Below are 26274 nucleotides of genomic sequence, written 5' to 3' on the forward strand. Positions count from 1 at the left end.
TTTCTTTTGTTCAGTATTATATTTCTATATTCATCCATATGGTCGTGAAAGTCATTTTCATTTTATATAATATTCTATCATATGAATATACCAGTTTAGTTATCCATTTGTTATTGATAGACATTTGATGTTTCCATTTGAGGATATAAAAATACTGCTATGCGTGTGCAATTCTGTTGTTGGATCATAAGATATCTGTGTTCATCTTTAGTTGATAATGCCCAACACTTTTCCAAAATAGTTAGATCAATATATACCCCCTCACACCAGCAGTATATCCTCCACACATTCACCAACCACTCACTTATCAATCTTTTCATTACACTATTCTGGTGGATATGTAGAAATATCACATTATGGTTCTAATTTATACTTCCCTGATGATTAATGAGGTCCAACACCTTCTCATGTTACTGGCCATGTGGATGTCCTCATTTCTGAAGTACGTCTTCAAGTCAGTAGCATATTTTTGGATTGGGTTGGATATATAACCAAGGATGTGGTGTGTGTGTGTGTGTGTGTGTGTGTGTGTGTGCATGTGTACTATATACATCTTCTTCACTTCTTTTTTTTTAAAGATTTTATTTATTGATTTAATTGACAGAGAGAGAGACAGCAAGAGAGGGAACACAAGCAGGAGGAGTGGGAAAGGGAGAAGCAGGTTTCCCGCCGAGCAGGGAGCCCAATGCGGGGCTCATTCCCAGGATCGAGGGATCACGACCTGAGCCGAAGGCAGATGCTCAACCACCTGACCCACCCAGGTGCCCCTACTTCACTCCCTTAATGATATCTTTTGATGAATAGTTTTTAATTTTAACACAGTCCAGGTCATTGATCTTTTAAGGTTACTTTTTCTTCTATGTCCTGTTAAATGTTTGCCTATCAAAAGATATGAAGATAGTTCCGTAACTAAAATACAGTAAGATACCCATGTATAAACATTAAACTACTATGCTAGAAGATAATATGCTTAAAATACCTACTTCTCGATCACCGAAGAATTCTTAATTATGCTTAACACCAGCTTTGTAGGCCCTAACTAATAGTTTACATGTTGTACCACACTCCATAAATAATGCAAAATGACAGAGGTCTTACACAGAGCAGTATGCAGTAATGCCTCTCAGTAGAAGAGCCGATCTAAGAATCATATACGTTCTTTTCACACATCTCAGAGTTCAAAAATTCTATGTGATTTTGACCTTCTACTAATTGTATTTGGACAATTTGCAACAAATTTGCAATAAAATTCACCCTCCACATTTTGTATACAATAGATACAAAATGTTGTATTGAAAGATAAGTAGTTTCTATAAAGTCTGGGTATTTAAAAGTAAAGAGATGTTTCAGAGAGAAACATTAACAAGGCAACATTCTGTAGACTATGACTATATACATCTTTAATCAGTTGTTAGATGACTTTTGTTGATGTTATCTGTGACTAAACACATTCCTAATGATATACTACCTCAGAGAATGGTTTTGAGGATTAAATGATGAAAATAGCTGTGTAATTATCTAGTAAGACCTCAATAAATGTTAAATACCACAACTATTATTGCTAACAATGATAGTACTATTAATAGGAAAAAATTAGAAAAACTGACTTCTACATTGCCTCCTACCAATATAATAATTTAAAATATTTGTTCTCTAGTTTCCAGATGTTTTGAAACATGTACAAAAATGTTCATTAGCAGCATTAGTCATAATAGCCACAACCTGGAAATGCCAAAATTGTCCACTAACGTAAGAATGAATAACTTATGGTATATTCACTGAATATAATACCATGGAGCAATAGAAAAACTATTGCTATGTGCAAAAATATGGATGAACTCACAATGTAAAGGTTAGATTATAGACAAAAAGAGAACATTATTTATGACAATTTTTTAAAGCTCAAAAATAAATGAACTAATCCATGGTGATACAAACAAATGAGAACAGTATTTACCTCTCAGGAAGGTTAATGACACAAATGGGCATTAGCTCCATTAGCAATAATAATAAGGTGGTAGTAATGTTCTACAATACTAATATTATATATTTATTATATACTTACCAAACACTATCCTTAATATTTGTATACTTTTCTGTGTAATTCAATAGAACTATAGAAAAAAACTTTTATATTTTTGAGTATAAATGATAAATCATAGTCACTTAGATCATCATCTTCTGATAAAATGCAGCTGACTCCAATATTTTTAAGGTTTCAAATACATTTTACACATATATGCACACACAACCATCTTGAAATCTGCATTAATTTGTTAAGATTTATAAGAAATAACTTAAGGATAAATTATTTTAATTTTGATTAAATAGATAAAATCATTAACAAGGTGAAGTTCTTTCCAACACTGTATTTTCCATGATAACTCAGTGTGTTGTATTTAAAATATAAAAAGGACATCACCATTCCCATAAAGGGAGGAAATGTACTATACATTCATGAACTAGAAACAAAACTAAACACTCAGTCTCCCTAAAGAAGTGCTGCAGATTAGTAGGAGGAAAAAAAAAAAAAAAATATATATATATATATAAAATATTCAGTTACCACCCTCATGAATAGACTCTGGCAACTGACAACGAACATCACGATTGAGATCAGCTTCAAAGTTCAAAAGAGAGCAAAATGGATATATAGAAGTACTTTAAATCAGAACCACAGTGACACTGTGGAAATAAACATTGTCATAAAATGGAATTAACTCACTAGGCAGTTACCAACAATATTAGTAACACTTTCACTCATACTAAAAGATCAGCCATGAATGACTTCATTTCTTAAGACTTCATTTATGTAAATATTATTTATTTTTATATAAATGTTATTTATATTTATACAAATATTTATAAATATATTCATTTATACTAATAATTATTAGATCACTACTCACCACTTCTTTTCTAAGTTGAATAAAAAACTGTTTGCACTTGAAAGAAATTTTCACAATCTTCAACCTGGATAAAAAGAGAATGAATGGGAGTATTTAAAATACTGAATAAAAATAAAAACATTAACTTAAGAAAATAATGCAAAAAGTAACCTTTTAACTGTATTTCAGTAACATCTAAACATTCAATCATATATAGACACATTACAAAAAAAAATCTAAAAATTTTGGTGCTTCATGAAAAAATAATTAGAATCTATATACTCAACTGAAGAAAGTTTCATCAGAATATTTGCTGTGAACTATATACCTTTCCCAAGATTATATCTAGAGAAATACAAAAAAACACATGTCACAAATTAAAATTTCAAGATATACCAATAAGATATACCAAGAACTACAAGTAGTTTTCTGGTTCTGTAAGGAGCTTAGAAATCAACACCTCTTCTTGGATTCCTAAGAGAGGGGAGGGCGCAGGAACTGCTGCTCCCAAGATTTGAGAGACTAACAGGTGAATACAGAGAACTGCAGCTTACCAGAGCAGAGACTCAAAGAGCAGAAACTGCCAGAGGAACCAGTGCCAGAGGAATCTGAACTGTAATTTAAGAATTGTTGGAGGCTCCGTGTGGACAAATTCAAGACTGAAAAACTACAGAGGGACCCAGTTATGGGTGAGGGAGGGCCTCCTGTAATATTGTGAAATTTACCTCGAGATGCCCAAGCAGATTCCCATGGTAAATACCAGACACAAATACCCTTGGGTTTCCAGCAAGGAAAGGGGAAAAGGAACCATTTTGAAATACACTCTGTTCTTTTTTTTTTTTTTTAAACTAGTTCACCAAATCCTCACCTGTTCGGGTATTAGCAGAGCTTAACCAACCTGAGGAAGCCTAATCAGCTCATTCTAGTCATCCTATCCCACCTAGCAGGGAGGAAAAACACAGAGAAAAACTTACGAAGCTCACAGTCTAGAGGCATGGGCTCACTAAAACAGAGAGCTAATCATAGGATACAGAAAACTTGCCATCCCCCTACACCTCACAAGATTACTAAGGACCTATTTATAGCACTTCCTTTTACTGGAATATCACGTCTGGCTATCAAAAAATTATAAGGCATACCAAAAGGAAAAAACACAATGTGAAGAGACAGAGCAGAACCAGACATGGAAGAGATGTTGGAATGATCAGACTGGGAATTTAAAACATCTAAGATTAATATGCTAAGGGCTCTAATGGATAAAGTAAAAAGCATGTAAGAATAGGTGGGCAATGTAAGCACAGAGATGGAAATCATCAGATTTCCTTAGAAAGCCACCCCCCACCCCCGCAAATGCTATGGGTAAAAAACACAACCACAGAAACAATACCTTTCATGACCTTATTAGTACACTGGATACAGATGAGGAAATAATCTCTAAGGCAGAAGATATATCAATAAAATCCTAAAAACCCCAAAAGAAAAGAGAACAAAGACTAAAAAAAGAACACAACAGATTATCCAAGAACTGTGGGACAACTACAAAAGATGTGACATACAGGAAGATATGGTAATGGAAATACCAGAAGGAGAAGAGAAAGCAACAGAAGAAATGTTTGAAACAAAAATGATTAAGGAACTTACCCAAATTAACATCAAATGCCAAACCACAGGTCAAGGAAGCTCAGAGAACACGAGCAGGATAAATGCCTTAAAAACCACACCCAGGGGGGCACTTGGGTGGCTCAGGCGTCTGTCTGAGTTAAGCGTCTGCCTTTGGGACCAGAGTCCTGGGGACTGAGCATCTGCCTTTGGGACCAGAGTCCTGGGGATTGAGCCCCACATTGGGCTCCCTGCTCGGTGGGAAGCCTGTTTCTCCCTCCCACACTTCCCCTGCTTGGGTTCCCTCTCTCGCTGTGTCTCTCTCTATCAAATAAATAAATAAAATCTTAAAAAAACAAAAACAAAAACAACAAACCACACCTAGGTATACCACTTTTAAATTATACAAAATTAAAAATAAAAAATCTTGAAAGAAGCCAGAGGAAAAAACATCTTATCTATAGAGAAATAAAGGTAAGAAGAATTAAATCCAACTTCTCAAATCATGAAGCAGGAAGAAAGTGGGTAAAGTGTTGAGAGAAAAAAAACCCATCAACCCCCAAGTTTCATATTCTGTAAAATTATCCTTCAAAAATGAATGAGAAATGAGACTTTCTCCAATAAAAATTAGGGGAATTTGTTGGAACGAGACCTGCCTTGCAAGAAATGTTAAAAGGAAAAAAAATAATATAGGCCACAAACTTTAATCTATATAAAGAAAGGAAAAGCCCTGAAGGACTAAGTGATGGTAAAATAAAAACTTGATTTTTCTTATTTTTACCTGATTGAACATATAATTTGTTCAAAATACTAAATAAAAAAATGTATTCAATTATGTATGTTTTTGTACCTATCCTATATATACAATTATATATTTATATATGCTTATATACAAGTGAAATGATTGACAGCAATGATACAAGGGACAGAGGAAGAAATTAGTATTCTCTGATTATTTTTTTTAAAGATTTTATTTATTTATTTGACAGAGAGAGATGTGTCTCTCAGATACATCCCCAGAAAGGGAACACAAGCAGGGGGAGTGGGAGAGGGAGAAGCAGGCTTCCTGCCAAGTAGGGAGCCTGATATGGGGCTCGATCCCAGGACTCCGGGATCATGACCTGAGCTGAAGGCAGCCGCTTAACGACTGAGCCACCCAGGCGCCCCAATATTACCTCATTATTATAAGGTACTCGCAGTACCTGTGACATGGTATACTACTATTTGAAAGTAGACCTGGATTACTGTAAATATAATTGCAAATTCTAGAGCAACCACTAAAAAAAAAATAAGAAGTAAAACTAATAAGCTAGGAAAGAAGAGAAAATGAGATCATATAAAATGCTCAATTAAAACAAGAATGGCAGAAAAAGTGAAACAGAAATGGAAACAAAGAACAAGGGCAACAAACAGAAAACAGTAATGAATATGTCACATATTAACACAAATATATCAAAAATCCTTTAAAATGTCAATGGGATAAATATAACAAAAGACATTGTCTTTTAAGACATTGTAAAAATATTTAAATAGTATTTTGTTTAAATATAAAAACATATATAGGTTAAATGCAAACAAATGTATAAAAATATACCATGCTAAGACTAATAAAAAGCAGGAGTACTACGGATATAATGTACATCACGGTGACTATAGTTAATAATACTGTATTGTATATTTCAAAGCTGTTAGGACAGATCTTAAAAGTTATCATCACAAGGAAGAACAACTGTAAACTATGTGTAGTGATGAATATTGACCAGATATACAGTGATAACCACTGTGCAAAATATACAAATACTGAATCATTATTGTACACCTGAAACTAATATAATGTTATATGTCAATTATATCTCAAAAATGTAAGAATGAAAGCAGAGTAGCTCTAATAATTTCAAAAAGCAAGACGTTAAAGCAAATAGTTGAGGATAAAGCAGGGCATTCCACGATGCTAAAGAGATAAATTCTCCTAGAAGACATTATAAAATCTTAATGGTTATGAAACTAAGAACAGAGCATCCAACTACAAGAGGCAAAAACTGACAGAACTACATGAATACAGTATCATATTCGGAGACTTCAACACCCCTTCATCTGAAATGGACAAACTCAGCACACAGAAAATCATTAAGGACATAGGTGAACTCAACAATATTCTCAAATGGATATCACTGACCTTTATAGATTACTTCTTACAATATGAAAATATACACTTTTCTCAAGTTCATCTGAAACATTCACCAAGATAGATCATATTCTCGGCCATAAAGCACACCTTAACAAATTTGAAAGAAAAATCACATAATACCTACTTTCAAAGCACAACAAATTAAGAGGACGAGCAAGATGGCGAAGGAGTAGGAGACCTAAATTTTGTCTGGTCCCAAGAATTCAGCCGGATAGGGATCAAAACATTCTAAACGCCTACAAACTCAACAGGAGAGTGAAGAAAAGAATAGCAGCAACTCTCTGAACAGAAAACTGACCACTTTCTGGAAGGTAGGATGTGGGGAGAAGTGAATCGGAGGCGATTTTCGGGAGGATAGACGGCGGGGGAGGGGGCCTCCGTCGGCGGCTTCCGGCAAGTGATAGAGCCACGGAGCACAAAATCGGAACTTTTAAAAGTCAGCTCTGCTGAAGGATGTGGCTCCAGGGGCTAAGCTAGGGGTGGAACCCTCGCAGGACAGTGTGGTCTCAGGACCCTCCGGGTCACAGAGAGACTGGGGGTGCCTAAGTGCAACAGAGCTCCCACCTATCAGAGCGGGGAAGCCGGCTGCAGAGACGGAGCCAAGGAGTGGGCTCTCAGCTCCGGGTTGCCATAACCCATGATCCGCGGCACAGTTGGGCCACTGCTCCTCCAGCAGGGACCCAACAAGCGGCAGATCTGGAGAGACTCTCCTTCCTCCCCCAGGAGGAGCGGAGCGCACCGGAGGACTTGGCTGGGTTTGGAGACTCCACACCGGGCCGGGTGCCAGAGATAGAAACACTCGGTCACAGGCCGGGTGAGCTCGGAGTGCGGCTGGAGACCCGGGAGACGGAAGTGACTAACTGCTTTTCTCTGGGGGCGCACTGAGGAGCGGGGCCCTGAGTTCTCATCTCCTCCAGGGCAGAGATTGGGAGGCCGCCATTTTCACTCTCGTCCTCCAACGCTGTGTGGAAAGCTTGCAAGGAACAAAAGCTCCCGAGGGCAAACCCGAGCTGATTACTTAGCCTGGAACCGGCAAGGTGGGGGGAGGGGGGGGCAATTCCGCCTCCGGCAAAGACATTTGGAAACCACGGCAACAGGCCCCTCCCCCAGAAGATCAGCAAGAACAGCCAGCCAAGACAAAGTTTACCGATCAATGAGAACGGCAGAACTCCAGCGCTAGGGAAATACTACACATAGAATTCATGGCTTTTTTCCCATGATTCTTTAGTATTTCAAAGTTAATTTTTTTTTCTTTTTGAACTTTTCTTTTTCCTTTTTTTAACCATCTTATCTTTTTTGGGGGGGATGGGTTAGCCTGGTGATGGGTATTAAAGAGGGCACGTTCTGCATGGAGCACTGGGTGTTATACGCAAACAATGAATCATGGAACACTACATCAAAAACTAATGCTGTAATGTGTGGTGATCAACATAATAAAAAAATTTTTTCATTTTGAGAGTCATATTCTATCCCTTCATAGTAGTTAACCTTATTTTTGGTATATATATGTTGTTCTCTCTTTTAAAATTTTGAGATACAATTTCTTCTAACAGACTAAAATATACCCTAAATCTCTAGTGTATGGCTTTGTTCTAGTCTCCTGCCTGATCACATTCTCTCCTTTTTTTTCAAATTCTCTTCTTTCTTTTTTCAACCAACTTATCAATTCCTTTTATAAAATCTTTTATAATTTTCATCTTTACAGACATATTCCATCCCTTCAAGGTATCAACCATTATTTTTGCACATATATGTTTTTCTTTCTTTAAAATTTTGGGAGGCACTTTCTTTTGACAGACCAAAATACGCCCAAAATCTAATGTGTGGCAGTGATCTTTGCACCAGCCTAATCATATTTGATCATATTCTGGTTTTTGTTTATCTTTTTTTTTTTCCTTTTTCCCTTTCTTTTCCCCCAGTTTCAGGTCTCATCTGATTTGTTTAGTGTATATTTTTCTGGGGTCTTTGTCACCCTGTTAGCACTTAGTTCTCTCATTCACCTATTTTCCTCTGGACAAAATGACAAAATGGGAAAAATCACCTCAAAAAAAAGAACAAGAAGCAGTACCGACTTCCAGGGACCTAACCAATACGGACATTAGTAAGATGTCAGAACTAGAGTTCAGAATGACAATTTTTAAGATACTAGCTGGGCTTGAAAAAAGCATGGAAGATATTAGAGAAACCCCTTCTGGAGAAATAAAAGAACTAAAATCTAACCAAGTCGAAATCAAAAAGGCTATCAATGAGGGGCAATCAAAAATGGAAGCTCTAACTGCTAGGATAAATGAGGCAGAAAAGAGAATTAGTGATATAGAACACCAAATGATGAAAAATAAAGAAGCTGAGAAAAAGATAAACAACTACTGGGTCACAAGGGCAGAATTCGAGAGATAAGCGATCCCATAAGACAAAACAACATTAGAATAATTGGGATCCCAGAAGAAGAAGAAAGAGAGAGAGGGGCAGAAGGTATACTGGAGCAAATTACAGCAGAGAACTTCCCTAATTTGGGAAAGGAAACAGGCATCAAAATCGAGGAGGCAGAGAATCCCCCTCAAAATCAATAAAAATAGGTCAACACCCTGACATCTAATAGTACAACTTACGAATCTCAGAGACAAAGAGAAAATACTGAAAGCAGCTCGGGAGAAGAGATCTGTAACCTACAATGGTAGAAACATTAGACTGGCAATAGACCTATCCACAGAGATCCAGCAGGCCAGAAAGCACAGGCATGATATATTCAGAGCACTAAACGAGAAGAATATGCAGCCAAGAATTCTATATCCAGCTAGTCTGTCACTGAAAATAGAAAGAGATAAAAAGCTTCCAGGACAAACAAAAACTAAAGGAATTTGCAAACATGAAAACAGTCCTACAAGAAATATTAAAAGGGTCCTCTAAGCAAAGAGAGAGCCGAAAAGCAAGATAGACCAGAAAGGAACACAGACAATATACAGTAACAGTCACCTTACAGGCAATACAATGGCACTAAATTCATATCTTTCAATAGTTACCCTGAATGGAAATAGGCTAAATGCCCCCATCAAAAGACAGAGGGTATCATATTGGATAGAAAAACAAGACCCATCAAGATCCTGTCCGCAAGAGACTCATTTTAGACCCAAAGACACCCCCAGATTGAAAATGAGGGGGTGCAAAACCATTTACCATGCTAATGGACACCAAAAGAAAGCTGGGGTGGCAATCCTTATATCAAACAAATTAGATTTTAAACCAAAGACTGTAATAAGAGATGAGGAAGGACACTATATCCTACTTAAAGGGTCTATCCAACAAGAAGATCTAACAATTGTAAATATCTATGCCCCTAACATGGGAGCAGCCAACTATATAAGGCAATTAATAACAAAAACAAAGAAACACATTGACAACAATACAAAATAGTGGGGGACTTTAACACCCCCCTGACTGAAATGGACAGATCATCTAAGCAAAAGATCAACACGGAAATAAAGACTTTAAATGACACACTGGACCAAATGAACTTCACAGATGTATTCAGAACATTACATCCCAAAGCAACGGAATACACATTCTTCTCTACTGTCCATGGAACATTCTCCAGAATAGATCACATCCTAGGTCACAAAATCAGGTTTCAACCGGTACCAGAAGACTGGGATCATTCCCTGCATATTTTCAGACCACAGTGCTTTGAAACTAGAACTCAATCACAAGACGAAAGTCAGAAACACCTCAAATACATTGAAGGCTAAAGAGCATCCTACTAAAGAATGAATGGGTCAACCAGGAAATTAAAGAAGAATTTAAAAAATTCATGGAAACCAATGAAAATGAAAACACAACTGTTCAAAATCTTTGGGATGCAGCAAAGCCGGTCCTACAAGGAACGTATATAGCAATAAAAGCCTTTCTCAAGAAACAAGAAAGGTCTCAAATACACAACCTAACCCTATACCTAAAGGAGCCGGAGAAAAAACAGCAAATAAAGCCTAAACCCAGCAGGAGAAGAGAAATAATAAAGATCAGAGCAGAAATCAATGAAATAGAAACCAAAAGAACAGTAGAACAGATCAACGAAACTAGGAGCTGGTTCTTTGAAAGAATTAACAAGATTGATAAACCCCTGGCCAGACTTATCAAAAAGAAAAATGACTCAAATCAACAAAATCATGAATGAAAGAGGAGAGATCACGACCAACACCAAAGAAATACAAAAAATTATAGGAACATATTATGAGCAACTCTATGCCAGCAAACTGATAACCTGGAAGAAATGGATGCATTCCTGGAGATGTATCAACTACCAAAACTGAACCAGGAAGAAACAGAAAACCTGAACAGACCTATAACCACTAAGGAAATTGAAGCAGTCATCAAAAATCTCCCAACAAACAAAAGCCCAGGGCCAGATGGTTTCCCAGGGGAATTCTACCAAACATTTAAAGAAGAATTAATACCTATTCTTCTGAAACTGTTCCAAAAAACAGAAATGGAAGGAAAACATCCAAACTCATTTTATGAGGCCACCATTACCTTGATCCCCAAACCAGACAAAGACTCCATCAAAAAGGAGAATTACAGACCAATATCCCTGATGAACATGGATGCAAAAATTCTCACCAAAATACTAGCCAATAGGATCCAACAGTACATTAAAAGGATTATTCACCACGACCAAGTGGCATTTATCCCTGGGCTGCAAGGTTGGTTCAACATCCGCAAATCAATCCATGTGATACAATACATTACAAAAGAAATAACAAGAAACATATGATCCTCTCAATAGATGCAGAAAAGGCATGTGACAAAGTACAGCATCCTTTCTTGATCAAAACTCTTCAGAGTATAGGGATAGAGGGTACATACCTCAATATCATAAAAGCCATCTATGGGTGAAAAACCCACAGCATCATTCTCAATGGGGAAAAACTGAGAGCTTTCCCCCTAAGGTCAGGAACACGGCAGGGAGGTCCACTATCACCACTGCTATTCAACATAGTATTAGAAGTCCTAGCCACAGCAATCAGACAACAAAAAGAAATCAAAGGCATCCAAATCGGCAAAAAAGAAGTCAAACTCTCACTCTTTGCAGATGATATGATACTTTATGTGGAAAACCCAGAAGACTCCACCCCAAAACGGCTAGAACTCATACAGCAATTCAGTAAAGTGGCAGGATATAAGATCAATGCACAGAAATCAGTGGCATTCCCATACACCAACACCACAGAAGAAAGAGAAATGAAGGAGTTGATCCCATTTACAACTGCACCCAAAACCATAAGATACCTAGGAATAAAGCTAACCAAAGAGGCAAAGAATCTGTACTCAGAAAACTATAAAATACTCATGAAAGAAACTGAGGAAGACACAAAGAAATGGAAAAACGTTCCATGCTCATGGATTGGAAGAACAAATATTGTGAAGATGGCAATTCTACCTAGAGCAATCTACACATTCAATGCAATCCCTATCAAAATACCACCAACTTTTTTCAAAGAAATGGAGCAAATAATCCTAAAATTTGTATGGAAGAGAAAAGACCCCAAATAGCCAGAGGAATGTTGAAAAAGAAAAGCAAAGCTGGTGGCATCACAATTCCAGACTTCGAGCTCTATTACAAAGCTGTCATCATCAAGACAGTATGGTACTGGCACAAAAACAGACACATAGATCAATGGAACAGAATCGAGAGCCCAGAAATGGACCCTCAACTCTATGGTCAACTAATCTTTGACAAGCAGGAAAGAATGTCTGATGGAAAAAAGACAGTCTCTTCAACAAATGGTGTTGGGAAAATTGGACAGCCACATGCAGAAGAATGAAACTACACCACACACAAAAATAGACTCAAAATGGTTGAAAGACCTAAATGTCAGACAGGAGTCCACCAAAATCCTAAAGGAGAACACAGGCAGCAACCTCTTCAACCTCAGCACAGCAACTTCTTCCTAGAATCATCACCAAAGGCAAGGGAAGCAATGGCAAAAATGAACTATTGGGACTTCATCAAGATAAAAAGCTTTTGAACAGCAAAAGAAACAGTCAACAAAACCAAAAGACAACCGACAGAATGGGAGAAGATATTTGCAAATGACATATCAGATAAAGGACTAGTATCCAAAATCTATAAAGAACTTCTTAAACTCAACACCCAAAGAACAAATGATCCAATCCAGAAATGGGCAGAAGGGGCGCCTGGGTGGCTGAGATGGTTAAGCGCCTGCCTTCGACCCAGGTCATGATCTCCAGGTCCTGGGATCGAGCCCTGCGTCTGGCTCCCAGCTCGGTGGGGGTCTGCTTCTCCATCTCCCTCTGCCTCTCTCCCTGCTTATGTGCTCTCTCTCTGTGTGATGAATAAATAAAATCTTAAAAAAAAAAAAAAGAAATAGGCAGAAGACATGAACAGACATTTTTCCAAAGAAGACATCCAAATGGCCAACAGACACATGAAAAAGTGCTCAACATTGCTTGGCATCAGGGAAATCCAAATAAAAACCTCAACAAGATACTACCTCACACCAGTCAGAATGGCTAAAATTAACAAGTCAAGAAACGACAAATGTTGGTGGGGATGAAGAGAAGGGGGAACCCTCCTACACTGTTGGTGGGAATGCAAGCTGGTGCGACCACTCTGGAAATCAGTAAGGAGGTTCCTCAAAGAGTTGAAAATAGAGCTACCATATGACCCAGCAACTGCATTACTGGGTATTTACCCCAAAGACACAAATGTAGGGATCCGAAGGGGTACATGCACCCCGATGTTTATAGCAGCAATGTCCACAACAGCCAAACTATGGAAAGAGTCAAGATGTCCATCGACAGATGAATGGATAAAGAAGATGTGGTATATATATATACAATGGAATATTAATTAATGCAGACATCAAAAGGAATGAAATCTTGCCATTTGCAATGACATGGATGGAACTGGAGGGTATTAGCTGAGCAAAATAAGTCAATCAGAGAAAGACATGTATCATATGACCTCACTGATATGAGGAATTCTTAATCTCAGGAAACAAACTGAGGGTTGCTGGAGTGGTGGGGGGTGGGAGGGATGGGGTGGCTAGGTGATAGACACTGGGGAGGGTATGTGCTATGGCGAGCGCTGTGAATTGTGTAAGACTGTTGAATCACAGACCTGGACCTCTGAAACAAATAATACATTATATGTTAAAAAAAAAAAAAAGAAGAAGAAGAAGAAGATAGCAGGAGAGGAAGAATGAAGGGGGGGGAAATCGGAGGGGGAGAGGAACCATGAGAGACTATGGACTCTGAGAAAACAAACTGAGGGTTCTAGAGGGGAGGGGGGTAGGGGGATGGGTTAGCCTGGTGATGGGTATTAAAGAGGCCATGTACTGCATGGACCACTCTGGGTGTTATATGCAAACAATGAATCATGGAACACTACATCAAAAACTATTGATGTAATGTATGGTGATTAACATAATAAAGATACAAATTAAAAAAAGCACAACAAATGAACCTAGAAATCAGTAACAAAAGAACTACTGGAAAATCCTAAAATGCCTGGAGATTAAATAACACATCTATAAATAAAACACAAGTCAAGAAATCTCAAGAGCAATGAAAAATTATTTGAACTAATGAAAATAAAAACACAACTCATCAAAATACATGAAATGGCATGCCTGGGTGGCTCAGTCATTAAGCGGCTGCCTTTGGCTCAGGTCATAATCCCAGGGTCCTGGGATCAAGGCCGACATTGGGCTCCCAGCTCAGCTGGAAGCCTTCTTCTCCTTCTGCCACTCCACCCGCTTGTGTTCCTGCTCTCGCTGTCTCTCTCTGTCAAATAAATAAAATCTTAAAAAAAAAAAGAATATGGCAAAAGCAGTCCTTAGAAGGAACTTTATGACATTGAATGCATATATAAGAAGAAAGACTAAAAATCAATAATCTAAGTTTCCACTTAAAAAAAAAAAAAGAAGAGTAGGGTTGCCTTAGCGGCTCAGTCGTTAAGCCTCTGCCTTCGGCTCAGGTCATGACCCTAGGGTCCCGGGATCGAGCCCTGCATTGGCTCAGCAGGAAGTCTGCTTCTTCCTCTCACACTCCCCCTGCTTGTGTTCCTGTTCTCGCTGTTGTCTCTCTCTGTCAAATAAATAAACAAAATCTTTAAGAAAGAAAGAAAGAAAGAAAGAAAGGAAGAAAGAAAGAAAGAAAGGAAAGAAAGAAAGGAGAGTAGAGCAGCACCTGGGTAGCTGACTTAGTTGAGCACCTGACTCTGGATTTCGGCTCAGGTCACGATCCAAGCATCCAAGCTGTGCACTCACTGGGGAGTCTGCTTCAAGATTTTCTCCTCCCTCTGCCCCTCCGCCCCCACTTGCACACTCACTCTCTTTTTCTCTCTCTCAAATAAATAAATAAATAAATAAATGTGTTTTTTTAAAAGGGAGCAGATTAAATCTAAAGTAAGAAAAAAAATAAAAACAGCAGAAATCAATGAAATTGAAAACAGTACACCAACAGAGACTATCAATGAAACTAAAAGGCAGTTCTCTGAAAAGTTAATAAAATCAATAAGCCTCTAGCTAGACTAAGAAATAAAGAGAGAGGACACATATTACTAATATCAGAAATGAGAGTGGACATCAATACCATTAAAAGCATAATAAAAGAATACCATGAATAAGTCTATGCCCAGAAGTTTGATAATCTCAATGAAATGGGCCAATTCTTTGAAAGAGACAATCAAGCAAAACTCACAAAGCAAGAAATACATGATTTGAATACACCCATATATATTAAAGAAACTTAATGAATTAGGAAACTTCAAAAAAAAGGAAAGCACCAGGGCCAGATGTGTTCACTAGTGAACTACCAAGCATTTAAGTAAGAAATTACTCCAATTCTCTACAATCTCTTTCAGAGGATAGAAGCAGAAGGAATACTACAAGTCATTCTATGACGCTAGCATTACCTAAATACCAAAACCAGACAAAGACATTACAAGAAAACTACAAAACAATCACTCTCATGACCGAAGATTCAAAATCCTCAAAATATTAGCAAATCAAATTTAACAATGTGTAAAAAAAATTACACACCAAAACCAGGTGGGACATATCCCAGGAATGCATGGGTAGTTCAATACTCAAAAATCAGTTAATATAAACCAATACATTAAAGACTAATAAAGAAAAAAATCAGTTATATATGCAGAATAAGCATTTGACAAAATCTAACAACCATTCATGATGAAAACTCTTGCTATAGTAGGAAGACAGTGAAACTTTCTCAACTTGATAAAAGACTTTCTAAAAAAACCACCTACAGTTAACATTATACCAATGGTGCGAAACTAGAAGTTTTCCTACTAAGATCAAGTAAAGAAAGGATGTCTCAGTTCACCACTCCCTTTCAGCATCATATGGGAATCCTCCTGTGTTAATGCAATTAAGGCATGAAAAGGGAATGAAAGATACAGACTGGAAGGAAGACATAAAACTTTGTTCATAGATGACATGATCATTTATGTACAAGATCCAAGAGAACTGACAAAGAAATTCCTGAAACTAATAAGCAATTACAGCAAGGTTCAGGATACAAGATTAATAAAAAAAAGTCAATTTCTTTCCTATATGTCAATAATGAACAAGTAGAATTTGAAATAAAAAACACAGTAACATTTACATTAGCACCCTCAAAAATGAAATACTTAAACATAAATCTAAAATATATGTATGTATTAGGGGTGCCTGGGTGGCTCAGTCGGTTAAGGAGCTGCCTTCGGCTCGGGTTGTTATCTCAGGGTCCTGAGATCAAGCCCCAAGTCAGGCTCCCTGCTCGGTGGGAAGTCTGCTTCTCCCTCTCCCTCTACTGCTCCCCCTGCTTGTGCTCTCTTACTTGTGCACGCCCTCCCTCTCAAATAAAATCTTTTTTTAAAAAAAATAAAAAATATATATATTAGAACTATATGAAGAAAATTACAAAACTCTAATGAATGAAATCAAAGAACTAAATAAATACAAAGACACTCCATATTTACGGGTAGGAAGAATCAGTACTATGAAGATGTCAATTCTTTCCACTTTCAGATTCAATGCAATTTCAGTCAAAATCGATCATTATTTTGTGGATATTTACGAGCTGATTTTAAAGTTTATATGAAGAGGAAAAAGGCCCACAATAGCCAATATGATATTGAAAGAGAACACTGAAGTTGGAAGACTGACACCATCCAACCGCAAGACTTACTTTAAAGCTACAGTTGTGAAGACAATATGGTACTGGTACAAGAATAGACAAAATAGATCAATGAAACAGAACAAAGAACCCAGGAATGACACCCCAAAATTACATTCAAGTGATCTTTTTTTAAAAAAGATTTTATTTATTGGGGCGCCTAGGTGGCTCAGTCATTAAGCATCTGCCTTCAGCTTGGGTCATGATCCCAAGGTCCGGGGATTAAGCCCCCATCGGGCTCCCCGCTCTGCGGGAAGCCTGCTTCTCCCACTCCCCCTGCTTGTGTTCCCTCTCTCACCGTGTCTCTCTCTGTCAAATAAATAAATAAAATCTTAAAAAAATTATTTATTTATTTATTTGAGAGAATGAGACAGAGAGAGAGAGAGAGAGCAGGGGAAGGGGCAGAGGAAGAGGGAGAAGCAGACGTCCTGCTGAGCAGGGTGCCTGATGTGGGGCTCGATCCCAGGACCCAGTGATCATGACCTGAGCTGACAGCAGATGCTTCATCAACTGAACCACCCAGGCGCCCTCAAGTAATCTTGGAAAAAGGTGCTAAGGCAATACAATGGAGCAAAGACACTCTCTTCAACAAATGGTGCTGGAACAACTCAACATTGAAGAGTACAGGTATGAATCTAAACAGAGACCTTACATCCTTCACAAAAAATACCTAAAAATGGATCAGAGACCTAAATGTAAAGTCAAAACTATAAAACTCCTAGAAGAATTCACAAGAGAAAACTTAGATGCCCTAGGTATGATGATACTTTTTTAGACAGAACACCAAAAACATGATCCATGAAAGAAATAATAAATAAGCTGGATTACATTAAAATTAAAAATTTTTGCTCTGTGAAAGACAATATCATGCAAAGTAAAAGACAAACACTAGAAGAAAATATTTGTAAAAGACACATCTGATAAAGGGCTGTTACTCAAAATATACAAAGAACTCTTAAAACTCAATAAAAATTAAAAAACCCAACAAAAACCTAGCCAAAGACATTACAGACATCTCACTACAGAAGATATAGAGAGCAAATAAGCATGGGAAAAGATACTTCACATCATGTCAATAGGGAAATGCAAATTAAAATAATGAGATACCACCACACACCTATAGAACGGCCAAAATCCAGAACACTAACAACATTAAATGTTGGCAAGGATGTGGAGCAACAGGAACTCTCATTCATTTTGATGGGAATGAAAAATGGTATAGCCGTTTTGGTTGATAGTTTGTCAGTTTCTTGTGAAACTAAACATACTTGTACCATACCACCTAGCAATTACACTCCTTAGTATTCACTCAAAGGAAATAGGAATTTACATATACACAAAAACCTGCACATGAGTATGAATAGCAATTTTATTAATAACTGCCAAAACTTGAAAACAACCAAGATGTCCTTCAGTAGACAGATATATGAATTAACTGTGGTACATCCAGATAATGGAAAATTATTCAGCTCTAAAAAGAAATGATGTATTAAGCCATGAAAAGATGTGGAAGGAACTTAACTCCATATAACTAAGTAAAAGAAGCCAATCTGAAAAGGCTACAAAATGTATGATTCCAACTATATGACATTTTGAAAAAAGCAAAACTATGGAGAAAGAGAACAGTGGGTGACAGAGGTCAGGGGGGAGAGGATTATGTGGGGCATAGAGAATTCTTAAGGCAGAAAAATTATTCTGTAATGTATTATAATGATGAATATACATACATCATTATATATTTATCCAAACCCATAGAATGTACAAAACCAAGAGTAAATCCCAATGTAAACTATGGACTCTGGGTGATTATGATGTGTCAATATAAGCTCATCCTTAGTAAAAAATATACCATTATAATGAGTGGTGTTAATGGGGGGAGGCTATGCGTGTGTGGAGTTAGGAGATATATGGAAATCTCTGTTTATTCTTCCGAATTTCGTTGTGAATCTAAAACTGCCTCCCAAAAAACAAAATCTTAAAAAAATTAATTAAACAAGACTATAAGCAATATTTGGAGAAAAAAATGTTAAGGTTTCAAGATCTTATGGAATAACCTTAAAAATATATATTTTTTTAAAGTGTAATGATTTTTTATTTTTGCTTTCTACAATACCTTTCTTCTTATATCCAAGTCATATGATCCTAGAAGAGGCGAGTTCTCAAAGCTTCATTAGTATAATCAATACCAGCAAAATAGATTTGCCTCATTTTTTTAACCTTTTAATAAGTAATACTAAGTTCTTGTTTTAACCTTCACACCTAAGAGGCCAAGAGATTCAACCTTACTTTGCAAAATTTGCTTTGGGATCCTGGCCCAGTCATCAAAGTAAATATCTTCATGGTAATGCAAAGTTTAGATATTTATGATGTATGGCACTAATCAATCATTCAAAGAGCTCTCAGCAGAAGACAGAACAAAGATTTAAAGGAAGCAATGAAAGTATGAACTCAGGGATTACAGCAAAAAAGAAAAATATTAGAATAATCAGGGTTCCAGAAGGAAAAAAGAGGAAAAGGGCAGAGAGTTTATTTAAAAACATAATAGTGAACATCCCAAACCTGGGGAAAGACTTGGACACACAAGTCCATGGAACTAAGAGATCACCCTTCTTATCTCAATGCAAAAAGGCCTCCTCCTAGACAAATTATAATGAAACTATCAAAAATTAATAATAATGAATCTTAAAGGCAGCCAGGAAAAAAATAATGTAATATATAAAGAAACCCCCATTATGTTTTCAGTGGATTTCTCAGAAGAAATCTTACAGGCCAGGACAGAGTAGAAAGACATATTAAAAGGGTTGAAAGATAAAAATTGCCAGACAAGAATCCTTTATCTGGCAGTTATCCTTCAGATATGAAGGATAAATAAAGACTTTCATAGACAAACAGAAGATGAGGGAGTTCACCAACTCTAAAGCTGGTGAAGGGAGTTCTTCAAGCTGAAAGATGCTAATTAGTGACATAAAATATACCAAAAGTATACAACACACTGGGAAAGGTGAAAACTATAGTCAGACGTAGAACATTCACGACATAAAAAGCTCCATTTTGACAATACTAATATAAAAGGGAATAGTAAAAGGGTGAAGCCTTTGTGGGTGTTTGAAGATAAGTTGCTATCAGCCTAAAATGAAATTTTATTTATAAGATAAACTCATTGTAATCACAAAACAAAACCTATAGTAGATGCATAAAAGGTGAAGAAAGAGGGAACAGATGCACAAAAGACAAAGGAAAAAGCAAGTAATTAATTTATACAAAGGTATGTAGAAATGGAGGGAAAAAAACAGTGGAAATACAAGCAAGCTAGAAAATGATAAATAAAATGGCATTTTATTTTATTATTATTTTTAATCTTTTTCTTTAAAGATTCTATTTTTTTGTCAGAGAGAGCGGGCACAAGCAGGGAGAGCAGCAGGCAGAGGCAGAGGGAGACGCAGGCTCCCCGCTGAGCAAGAAGCCCAACATGGGACTTGATCCCAGAACCCTGGGATCATGACCCGAGCCAAAGGCAGACACTTAACCAACTGAGCCACTGCGGAGCCCCATAAAATGGCATTTTATATAAAGTTCTTATACATCAACGATTACTTTAAATGGAAAGAATTGAATTCACCAATGAAAAGGCAGAATGCCTTGACAGATAAAAAGCCAAAATTCAACTACAGTTTCCTCAAGAGATTCATTTCAGCTTTAAGGATGCACAATCCTCAAAAAGAAGGGATGGAAAAAAAATATTCCACGCAAGTGGAAACCAAGATATATATATACTTATATCAGACAAACCAGACTTCAAGCCAAAAACAGTAACAAGAAACAAGGAAAGTCATTCATTATATAATGATAAAGGGATCAATTCATCAAGAAGATATAACAATTGTTAATATGTATGCACCCAATATCAGAGCACCTAAACATATTACACAAATACTAACAGATATGGAGAAATAGTACAATACAATAATAGCCAGGGAAATTAATAACCCACTTTCAAAAAGTGAAAGATCATCCAGATAGAAACTCAATAAGGAAACAATGGACTTGAACCACACATTACATGAAATAGATCTAAAAGACATCCACAGAACACTCGATCTAACAGCAGCAGAATACACATTACATATGGAACATTCTCAAGGATAGATCATATGGTAGGACACAAAAAAGTCTTAGCAAATTTAAGAAGACTGAAATCAAACCAACTATCTTTTTCAACAACAATGGTATGAAACAGAAATCAACATGAGAGGTGGAAAAACTACATACACGTAGAAACTAAACAACACACTCTTGAACTACATGTGCGTCAAGGAAGAAATGAAAAAGATAACCAAAAAAATCTTGAAATAAATGAAACACAAGATAATAAAACATATGGAATGAATGCTGTAAAAGCAGTTCTGAGAGGGATGTTTATAGCAATAAATGCATATACCATTGACCCTTGAATAATGTAGGGGGGTTAGAGGCACCAACTTCACACAGTTGAAAATCCATGTAACTACTGGTAGCCTACTATTTACCAAAAGCCTTATCAATAATATATAGTTAATCAACAAATATTTTGTATGTATGTTCAATGCACGACATACTGTATTCTTACAATAAAGTAAGCAAGAGGGGAAAAAAATGGTAAGAGAATCCTAAGAGAAAATACTGTTTATAATACTAAACTGTATTTATCGAAAAAATTCACATGTAAGTGAACCTATGCAATTCAAATCCAGGTTATTCTAGGGTCTCCTCTATTAAGAAATTAGAAAGATCATAAATGAAAAACCCAACTACACCTCAAGGAACTAGAAAAAGAACAAATTAAGCCCAAAGTTATTAGAAGAAAATAATTAAAAAGATGAGAGTAGAAATAAATTAAATGGAGACCAGAAAAACAATAGGAGGATCAAAGCTAAGAGCTGTTTTTTTTTTTCAAAAGATATGGAAAATTGACAAGCCTTTCATAAGACTAAGAAAAAAAGACTCAAATAATATCAGAAATAAGAGAGGAAAAATTACAACTGATACTATAGAAATAATAAGATCATGAGACTACTGTGAACAAATTAGATAACCTACAAGAAATGGATAATTTCCTAGAATCATACAACCTACCAAGACTGAGTCAAGAAGTAAAGTCTGACTAGACCAAATATTAAGAATCAGTAATCAAAAACCTCCCAACATAGAAAACCCCAGGACCAGATTTCTTCACTAGGAAATTATACCAAGTATTTAAAGAAGAATTAATGCCAAGCCTTCTCAAAGTCTTCCAAAAAAATAAAAAAGAAAGACTCCCAAACTCATTCTATGAGGCCAGCAACACCCCAATACCTAAGCCAGATAAGGACACTACAAGAAAACTACAGACCAATATCCCTATTGAAAAAAGATGCAAAAATTCTCAACAAAATTCTACCAAACCAATTCAAGAACTCATTAAAAAGATTACACATCGTGACCAAGAACAATTTATCCCTGAGATGCAAGGATAGTTCAACACATGCAAATTAATAAATGTGACATGCCACGTTAACAAAATGAAAGATAAAAATCATATGATCTTCTCAATAGATGTAGAAAAAGTAGTTGACAAAAAATACCTTTTCATGATAAAAAACCTCAACAGACTGCATATGGAGGGAACATACCTCAACATACTAAAGGGCATCTACAACAAACCCATTGCTAACATCACACTCAATAGAGAAAACCCAAAAATTTTCCCCCTAAAATCAGGAAAACAACAACTCTCACCACTCCTATTCAACATAGTACTGCAAGTCCTGGCTACAGCAATTAGGCAAGACAAAGAACTAAAAGGCATCTAAATAGGAAAGGAAGAAGTAAAATTGTTATTTGTGGATGATATGATGACATATGTATTAAACATCACAAAGATTCAACTAATAAACAGTTGAATCTAATCAATGAATTCAGTAAGGTCACAGGATATAAAATCAAAACATGAGAATCATTTGTGTTTCTATATACTACCAATGAAAATCTGTAAAAAGAAAGGAAACTATCCCATTCACAATAGCATCAAAAACAAAGAAATAGCTAGAAATAAATTTAACCAAAGAAATGATCAACCCAATGAAAACCACAAGACTTTGTTGAAAGAAATCAAAGAAGAAACAAACAAACGGAAAGACACTGAATTCCATGTTAATAGACTGGGAGAGCTCATATTGTTAAAAAGTGTCCATGCTATCCAAAGCCATCTATAGATTTAAGGTAATATCTATCAAAATTCCAATGGCCTTCTCACAGCAACTGAAAAAATCCATCCTAAAATTTATATGGAATCACAAAAGACCCTGAATAGCCAAAGCAATCCATAAGAAAGAACAAAAATGGAGGCACATAGCATCAATTTCAAACTATACTATAATGCTACAGTAATTAAAACAGTATACTACCATAAAGATAAACACACAGACCAATGGAGAGAGTGAAGCCAGAATTAAACTCCAACATACATGGTCAAATAATATTTATAAGGGAGCCAAGAACACCTGATGAAAAGGACACTCTCTTCAATAAATGGTGTGGGGAAAACTAGATAGCCACATGCAGAAAAATAAAATTGGACCCCAACTATACACCATTCACAAAAATTAACTTGAAATAGATCAAAGACTTAAACGTAAGACCTGATTCCATAAATCTCCTAGAAGAAAACATAAGGAAGAAGTTCAACAATGGTCTAGGCAATGACTTTTTTGGACATGACACCAAAAGCACAAATAACAAAAGAAAAAACATAAAACCTTGTGCACTGCAAACAAAATTAACAAAGTGAAAAGGCAACTTACAGAAGAATGAGAAGATATTTGCAAACCATGTACTACATAATGGGTTAATGTCCAAAATTTATGAAGAACTCATACGACTCAATAACAAAGAAACCTATCTATTAAAAAAAATGGACAGAGGACCGGAATAGACATTTTTCCAAAGAAGACATACAAAAGGCCAACAGACACACAGAAAGATGCTCAACATCACTAATCCTCAGGGAAATGCAAACCAAAACCACATTATCCCTTTATAACTCTCAGAATGCCTAAAATAAAAAATACAATAAATAAATGGTGAGAATGTGGAGAAAAGGGAATCCTTGTGCACTGCTGGTGGGAACGCAAACTGGTGCTGCCACTGTGGAAAACACTATGGAGGTTCCTCAAAAAATTAAAAATAGAAATACCACATGATCCAATAATTCCACTATTGGATATTTATCCAAAGAAAACAGAAACACTAATTCAAGAAGATATATGCAACCCTACCCCAGCTTGTTATTGTTATTTGTTGCATTATTTTCATGAAATCCACCCACATCCCCTAATCCCCAGTGTTAAACTTCTGCTGTTGCCTTTCAGGAAGGCACATCTTTAGGTATGCCCACAATAATCCTGAAATGACAGTGGTACCAGTCACCACATTCTTTTAGTAAACACACCCAGCTGTAAAACTCCCCTAATTACCAACACATTGCTCTACTGTTTTCCACAATGCCCCGAGACATGAATCCTTTAGAAACTAAACCAAATCAAATTATGGCTCCTTCAAAGGAACCAGTTTGTGCGGTAGATGTTTGAAACTACTGTTTCCTCTAGTTTCCTTGTTTTTGTCTCCCCTGTTGTCTTCAGGTTTCCCTAAAGAATCCTTCTTAAATAATCATTCCATTGTAGTTATTTAAGTTGTAATCTCCTGTTGTTATACAGGAGCCATGTTGATGTGGCAGTAAGGTGAGTGGCTGCAGAGGGATTGTTCTTCAACTTATCATTAGGATTTAGTGGTTTAGTGGTCTGTGCTACTTGGTTATGTCCTCCAGTGCTTTTCAGCTCTCCCTCTCCTTGGGTGACACAAGAGGTATAAAGTAGGCTGGAAATGGTATTTCCTTCCCCCACTTTGGTTATTTTCTGGTAAAATCCATGTTGGTTGAGTACAGGTAAAATAGATTTCCTTGAGGGCAGATCTTTGTTAAGGAGAACAGAAAGCTCTAAACACATTTCAAAATGGTTACTTCCCTGCTCACCCCACCCTGCCCTCCAGAGCATGAGTGGATTTTTCTCTAGTCTTCAATTTGGGAACCTGATGGGGTGACTGGTGGTAGTAAAACTAATGAAAGCATAGGGACCTTTGTAAGGCTGGGCCTTCAGGAGTTTTCATCTCTCAAGCCAGTCTTTGCTCAGTCTCTGGCAACTAGTCAATTATCCTTTAAGTATTCCTACTAGTGTGCTAGTATGTACTGCCATGAGTAGTTAGGATCAGAAAAAACCCTTATGTTCCATGATGATGCAAATATAGTGGCTTTACCAACTTTGAATCCCATCTATTCAGTTTAACTCTTGAAAATGAAATTTAAAATAAACAATATATACTTTCCAATCAAGATCTTAAAAATTCACATCCTTTTTTAACCTAACTTGTATGATAAAGACTTGGAAGTGTGAGTTTTATTTCTCAACATTAAACTAATTCTAAGCATATTTACCAATAAAGTAATATGCCAACTCCTTAGCATACAGAATATGTAGGATCCTTCACAATCTGAATCTAATTTCTCTTCTATACAACATCTTCCTAAATTCTTATTCCTTTGTTTCTGTCTTCAGTAAGCACAACTGAAGGAGAAACCAAATGAAACAGCTCATCATTTCCTCAACTTGCCATATCCTTTCTTACTATTAGGTCTCTGCAAATGCTTCTTACCTCTACTTGAGTTAGCTAAATCCACACATACTTATTCCACATTTCCTTTTTCACTGAGGAAATTTCCATTCATCCTTTAAAAAACAATCTCAAGGGGCATGTGGGTGGCTCAGTCGTTAAGCGTCTGCCTTTGGTTCAGGTCATGATCCCAGGATCCTGGGATCGAGCCCCCCACTTCGGGCTCCCTGCTCAGTGGGAAGCCTGCTTCTCCCTCTCCCACTCCCCCTGCTTGTGTTCCCTCTCTCGCTGTCTCTGTCAAATAAATAAAATCTTAAAAAAATAAAAATAAAAATAATCTCAAATATCATGGAGCCATTAAAATTATCCCTAGAGAGATTGTATCCTTTGTGTTTCCAAAACAAAAGTCAAAAACTCTTCTAAAATCTTTGTAACAATAAAAAGGAATATATATACAATATAGGGTTTGGAAAATACAGAAAAATTTATATTATCAGTTATTTTAATCCACATCATCTGAAAAGAATTTTTCAGATTTTGACATTTGTATAAGATATAAAATACAACATAAAATATTTTTTAAAATTGTCTCTAGTAAAATCAAAAATGTATAAAATCAAAGATGTGCGTTTATTATTTCACTGTTGTAAAAACTGACAATGACAATTATCTTCTCTGAAGATTTTAATTACATTTTTTCTTATTGTTATTAATTTTATAATT

The 26274-nt window shown here is 36.4% G+C and overlaps 1 protein-coding gene across 6 annotated transcripts in view; it reads right to left on the minus strand.

Moving 5' to 3' along the window:
* Window positions 1–26274, minus strand: part of PTPN4 (protein tyrosine phosphatase non-receptor type 4) — a 186706-nt gene that overhangs the window by 61718 nt on the left and 98714 nt on the right. For all 6 annotated transcript variants that reach the window (XM_027589022.2, XM_027589021.2, XM_027589020.2 and 3 more), the window contains one exon: window positions 2910–2973. In XM_027589022.2, coding sequence (XP_027444823.1) covers window positions 2910–2973 — 64 coding nt within the window. The remainder of the gene's footprint in view (window positions 1–2909; window positions 2974–26274) is intronic.

The sequence above is a fragment of the Zalophus californianus genome, chromosome 3 (genome assembly GCF_009762305.2).
Source record: "Zalophus californianus isolate mZalCal1 chromosome 3, mZalCal1.pri.v2, whole genome shotgun sequence".
NCBI classification, from domain to species: domain Eukaryota; kingdom Metazoa; phylum Chordata; class Mammalia; order Carnivora; family Otariidae; genus Zalophus; species Zalophus californianus.